Here is a 6,000-nt window from a genome sequence, read left to right as displayed (position 1 = left end):
TCCCGCAGGAGGGATGATGACGGCTGCACTCCAGGCTTCCCTTGTGTAGCGCCGTCTAGAGATTTGGGTGTCCATCGCCAATTCAATCTGGAACCCATCTTGGTGATATTTTTTCAAATGCTGCAATTCCTCCTTAGGGAATTTATTTTCTTTTAGTTGCAACAACACAAGAAAATGCTACCGAAATGCCACATCTGCATTCATGAGAAAAAAAAATGAATATCTTTCATCAGAGACCATGTAGGAAGAGACAGATTCCAACAGTATGTCACTTGAGGGAGAGAAAAGGAGGAGAAAACATAGCTCAAGAGAAACTGCTTTTCAATTTTTTATTAAAATGTTATTCTTCAAAGAGTATAGAAATACACCTGGCAATGACCTGTTAGAAGTCAGCCATCTGCTTCAAACATACGTAAGAAACATACCCAACCAGATTCTGCCTCATCAAAATTTATTAAGTTGTACATATACAGTATATTATCAGAACAACACCAAAGTGGCTACACTTGACAGATTCTCCTAAAGTGGACACAATTTTCCTAGAGATTATTATTCCCCTTGATAAAAGTTGTAATGATTGTGAAAGTTTTGAAAGATAAGCTTGAAGGGCCACAGCATTGACTATCAGGGAAAGGAGCTATAGATGCCATGCACGCAGGGCCCAGGAGGCAGCGGAGCCGCAGGAGGCTGTAGCAGCCCCCTGTTTCTGCTGAGATCAAACAATGCTATGAGGAGACCAACACAAAGAGGAAGGTGCTTCCTCTCCAGGGGTAGGGTCTTTGGGTTCACATTCAGGAAACACAAGACACCACACCCAAGAGAAGAAAGGAAAACAGAACTCCGTACGGGGTCTGGGGTCCCTCCGAGAGACGGGGCCAGTGTGGTCAAAAGAGGGGACGAGTTGAGATGTGGAAGTTTGCTGATGAGGACACCCACTTCCCTTCAAGCTTGCTCAAGGCACCAGACTAGCTCCCCTAAGTACCAAGAGCAAGAACACAACACTCTAGAGAAAAGGGCAGAGCTGGCACTTGGTTTGTCCTCACTAACAGGGAAGTGTTATCTGCGGTTCTAATTCAACCTGGTGAAATCCACCCCAGAGGGGTCCCAAATTGCTTGTGAGACTGATGAGTCGAGGACACTGCCCTCCCTCTTCTACCCACTCTGGCTCCTACAAAGACAGGGAAGGAGCAAGTCAAGAGCTCATCTGGGCCAGATGTTGCCTTGGCACTCTACAATGATTATTTCTCCCTGTTCTGTTCCTCCTCTGTGTCCAAAATTAAGAGAGAACCACAGCTGTACAAACAGACTGAAAAGGAGACTGGCCACACCTGAGTTCTGGAGTCTTCCTCGGAAGGAAAACATCTTTGTCAGATTCTTGCCAACCTTTTGGGTAGAGTCACCTTTCCAAATCAGGCCTTTTCAGTTTGATGTTTCCAAAGGACCCAGCTGACACTAACACTCCATTTAAAAAATACCTTTTAATTCCAAAAGTTTGCATAAGATGATTTTTTCAATATACTTGACTCATACTGGTTGTTACATAGCACCTTTCATGTGAGATCATAGGGAAGAGAAAAAAACTACAGCGCCATAGGCATCTCTCAGGCATCTCCCCCTGTAAGCTTCTCTCTCATGTGTTGAGAAAACACAATTTAAGGTGAAAGACAGAGCAAAGACTTTTCAGTGTTTTCCAACCAACACTGACCCTGACTGGAGGGTGCAGGTGTATCTCTCTGAGGCGTTGGTGATGCCAAGGGAAAATCAGAATTATCAAGGACAAAATATCTCCCTTACTCCTGGGCACATCTATTGCCATGTGTACCATAGGTGAGGAATCGTCATCCCTTACCTACATCCCCAATGAAAGGGATGAAGGGTATCAGGAGAAACAGTGAGTCATATGACTGGGGCTTCCAGAGAAACAGTGTAAGATGCCAAATCCCTATCTTCTCAATAGAAAATGTTTGACATGTTTAAGTTCATCAAACAGGCATTTTCTCTGGGGCCACCATGCTCTATCATGATCTTGGAATTCCCTTAGAGTGCCCCTGCTCCCTGCTGCTGTGAGCTCTGAAAGTCTTCTCTCTGTGTGTTCTCTGTGGAGCCCAGGGAAGTGAGGCATGCCCAGAAAGTGCACATGGAGTATCCACCTCAAGACCCATTCAAAACTGCCCAGCTCTTGTCCCCACAGAGAATAATGTGGACTTCACTAAGGACATGGATCACTGAGATGGATATATATACTCCCTCAATAAAGAGGACACTGGATTTTATGTATATTTCCCTATCATTCAAAAGCATCTGGCCCATAGTGGAGGAATCAACTCACACTGAGTTGCAAGGAGATCATACAATCACATGGCCATAGCATTCCCACACTCTGGTGGGAATATGGAAGCTCCCCGTTGCTTCCAAGAATTTACAATCCTTGCTAGGAATCCACCTTTGGAAAAATGCTCACTTTATTGTTTCTGCTTATCTTCCGCTCCACCCTGCCTACCTTGGGCACCTTTGTCTGGATCAGCTCTTCTGGGGTGTTGCCCAAGGGGGGAAGCAGCCGTTTCTTGCTGTTTCGGGTCTCTGAGAGCCACTGAGGAGGCAACTCAAAAGGCCCAAAGCCAAACTGCAGGGAATACTTATCAGGGAATGTTTCAGGTTCCACAGGGGCTGCCGGTGCCACCTGGGATATAGAGTCCACTGTGCTCAGGGGTGGAGCAGAGGGTGCAAACTGTGGCCCCTGCTCTCCCTCCAGGCAGGTGCTAAATATCTCCTTGGCCTGGAAGTCAGCTGAGCCAATGTACTTGGCCTCACTCTCTTCCTCATCCTCTGTGGGCTTAAAGATCTGCTGCTGCCCAATGTGGAACATCTCCAGGAGCTGGCTACCCGAGCGTATGCTGGGTTCCAGGCTGGCCTCAGCCATGCCGCTCCCTGTACTGACCACATTACGGCGACTGTACCGGTGGTGTAGTTGCACCAGGGTCCCTATCAAGCACTTGCGGACAGATTTGTTCACAGTAAGAAAGAGAACAGGGTTTGCCAGCAGGGAGACTTTGGGCAGCCAAACGGCAGTGAGCAGCAAGAAGACGGAAGTGTCGGGGACATTGAGCACGGTCTGGTAGACGACCAGGGTGGCATAGGGCACGCTACACAAGATGAAGACCATCACCATGGAGAGCAGGGTGGCGTGCAGCTCGGCCTCCCGCTGGGAGGCATAGGGAATAGAGATCGTGTTCTGTGGGGTCCGGAGCGCTGCTATAATGACCTTCTTCTTCTGGCTGGCACTCAGGGCCCGTCGGATCAGTATCAAGAAGAGGAACACCACCGCCACAGGCACAATGACCGTGGTGATGTTATACACCAGAACGTACACCAGGTGGCCCAAGGAGTTGCTCCAGACTTCCGTGCAGGTGGACGTGGCATAGATGTCAGCCACATTGGTTACTGCAAACACAGGGACGCTGGCCACCACTGCATGGGCCCAGATGTACATCACCAGTTCACGGGACTTGGCATCAGATATTTTCCTCTCCAGTGGATAGAGGACTGAGTAGTACCTGCAAGATACACAAACAAAATTAATTCCACAGAAGATACTTTTTAAATTAGGGGAATCTATATCACCAAAAGTAGACGAGAAGGAAGAAAGGTCAAGTTCGTTTATTCAGCCTAAGACAGAGAAGCACTGGGGGAATCCAGGAAGCCAGACCTTAAGTTTTGAAGACTTTGCAAGTACAATGAGAAGCGTCACTAGACCAAAAAATAAAAACCTTTCCAAAGGAGCAGAGGAAAGCCCTGTCCTCACGAGGCTTTACAGGAAAACAAGTAAATAATTTCAATTCATAGCTAGCTTTATAATTATTGCTACCAGGATGAAATCTCAAAGAGTGCCCTCCATATAAAAGATTTCTCCATCTGCTATAAAGATATCTACTTTTCAATTTGAGGGTAAAGGGTAATTGGTAAAAAAATTTATATGGGCTAAAGAAGCTTTAGGGCAATTTTCAAAGCTACCAACAGAAATAAGTTTGTCTACACACATATCTAAAGCAGACTTATGCCACAGTCCAGATATCATTAGCAATTAAAGCTGTTCAGGGCAGAATAACCCAGTATGAAGAATGGACTCTGACAAGATCCTTCCACAAAAATCAATTCAGCTGACAAAAGTTATGCCTGCTCAACAGTCATTGCTCCCATGATAATCACTCAGTAACCCTAAGGGCAATTAATAGGTCTAAAATGCCTGCAGAATTAGATTTTTGTTAAAATCAGATGAGACATTGTTTTTCCTTCCAATATTTAACTTGATCATTCTGTAAACACCTAAACAGAATTCCAAAAGCACGCCATTTCAATATCACCAGTGATGACAGGGAACTGAGTAACTCTTTGCACCCTAGAACCACATCTGTAGTAAAAGGGCTGCCACTAGCCCTCAGAGATATGGTCAGTTTCTTCACATTTGCTTGGCCTTATGTGTGCAGTCAGTTAATGCTGGGGTTGACCTTACAACCTTAGTGACACCCATTCACTCATAGGGCAAGTAAGAACACAAGCTTTCAGATAACAAGTACTTTTTTTTTTTTTTTTTTTTTTTGAGATAGAGTCTCACTCTGTCGCCCAGGCTGGAGTGTAGTGGCGCAATCTAGGCTCACTGCAACCTTCGCCTTCTGGGTTCAAGCCATTCTCCTGCCTCAGTCTCTCAAGCAGCTGGGATTACAGGCATGCACTACCACGCCTGGCTAATTTTTGTATTTTTAGTAGAGACGGAGTTTCGCCATGTTGGTCCAGGCTGGTCTCGAACTCCTAACCTCAGCTGATCCACCCGCCTCGGCCTCCCAAAGTGGTTGGATTACAGACGTGAGTCACCATGCCCAGCCTCCTGTAACAGGTACTTCTGAGCACCACCTATGCACCAGGTCCTGTGCCTGGCACTGGGTTATAAGAATGAAAAGACACAGGAATGTCTCTAAACCCAACGGGGACAAAGATACACACACTAACAATTACGAACAAGGAGATGACAGCTCTACTAGAGACAGGCACAAAGGAGGTACAGGTAGCGCCTAAAGCCACCTGGGAAAATAGCAAGAGAGGGAGACACTGCAGTGGAGTCTGGCAGGGGGACCAGCTGAAGGGGAACATTTCAGGCTGAAAGAGATGGGATGCAAACACAATAGCGACCATGGACAATCAGGGAAGGAGGCAGCATGGTAAGATGTGTTCTAGATTTCTTTCTGGGAGGAGGGAAAAAGAGAAAGAAGTGCATAAGTGATGCATGCTTTCACATTTTTTTCTCTGAATATAGATAGTTTTCTAACGACAACTCAGTAAATATGTGATGGTCCTACCCGTACACATGAATCGATGCTTAGGAGTTCACTGGCTCTGACTGCCATTTGCTCACTGACATGTAACAAACCCAGGCTTCCATTAATTTCCAATCCCGTTACGTGTTGGGAAACAGATTGCAACATAGGCACACAGGCTCACTATAAATAATGTTCTTAGTGTGTACACCTCTAAATGGTGATGCAAGAAGTGTAGATGACCTCCCGATGAACTTGCTGACTTAGTGCCATGAAACGAATAGCTATGAAGGAAGTGAGAGAAAAGACTGTCTTCTCTTCTTCAGATGTACTACATGTGGATGCTTGCAAGTAATTTGCATCTGTGAATAACAAAATAGGAATTCACCAGCCCTGTTTTCCTACTAAAAGGACTTGTTTTACTTTTACTTTTTAAAATTATGATAAAATTACAGTAGCTTTTCTGCTGGAAAGAAAATGAGAATTTCTTACTGTTTCCGTATTTCTTTGTTTAAGACCAAGGCCCCAGAAGTAACCCACAGGGATTATTGCATTGCTTCCAGGTATAACAGCAAACAGTTCGGAATAATGTATTCTCCTTCTTGTTGAGTCTTATTTAAAAAAAAAAAAAAACTTTCAGGATTCATAGCAGCATTACTCACAATATCCAAAAAGTAGAAACAACCTAAAT

General features: G+C 45.2%; 1 protein-coding gene across 4 annotated transcripts in view; it reads right to left on the bottom strand.

The window, feature by feature from the left end:
• Nucleotides 1-315: 315 nt before the first annotated feature.
• The window catches only part of GPR176 (G protein-coupled receptor 176), a 124,645-nt gene continuing 118,960 nt past the window's right edge, over nucleotides 316-6,000 (bottom strand). For all 4 annotated transcript variants that reach the window (XM_032174221.3, XM_058427934.1, XM_058427932.1 and 1 more), the window contains exon 3: nucleotides 316-3,554. In XM_032174221.3, coding sequence (XP_032030112.1) covers nucleotides 2,432-3,554 — 1,123 coding nt within the window. In that variant the 3' untranslated portion in view covers nucleotides 316-2,431. The remainder of the gene's footprint in view (nucleotides 3,555-6,000) is intronic.

Source organism: Hylobates moloch, unplaced genomic scaffold (genome assembly GCF_009828535.3).
Source record: "Hylobates moloch isolate HMO894 unplaced genomic scaffold, HMol_V3 SCAFFOLD_14, whole genome shotgun sequence".
NCBI classification, from domain to species: Eukaryota; Metazoa; Chordata; class Mammalia; order Primates; family Hylobatidae; genus Hylobates; species Hylobates moloch.
This window is presented reverse-complemented; position numbering and strand designations above follow the sequence as displayed.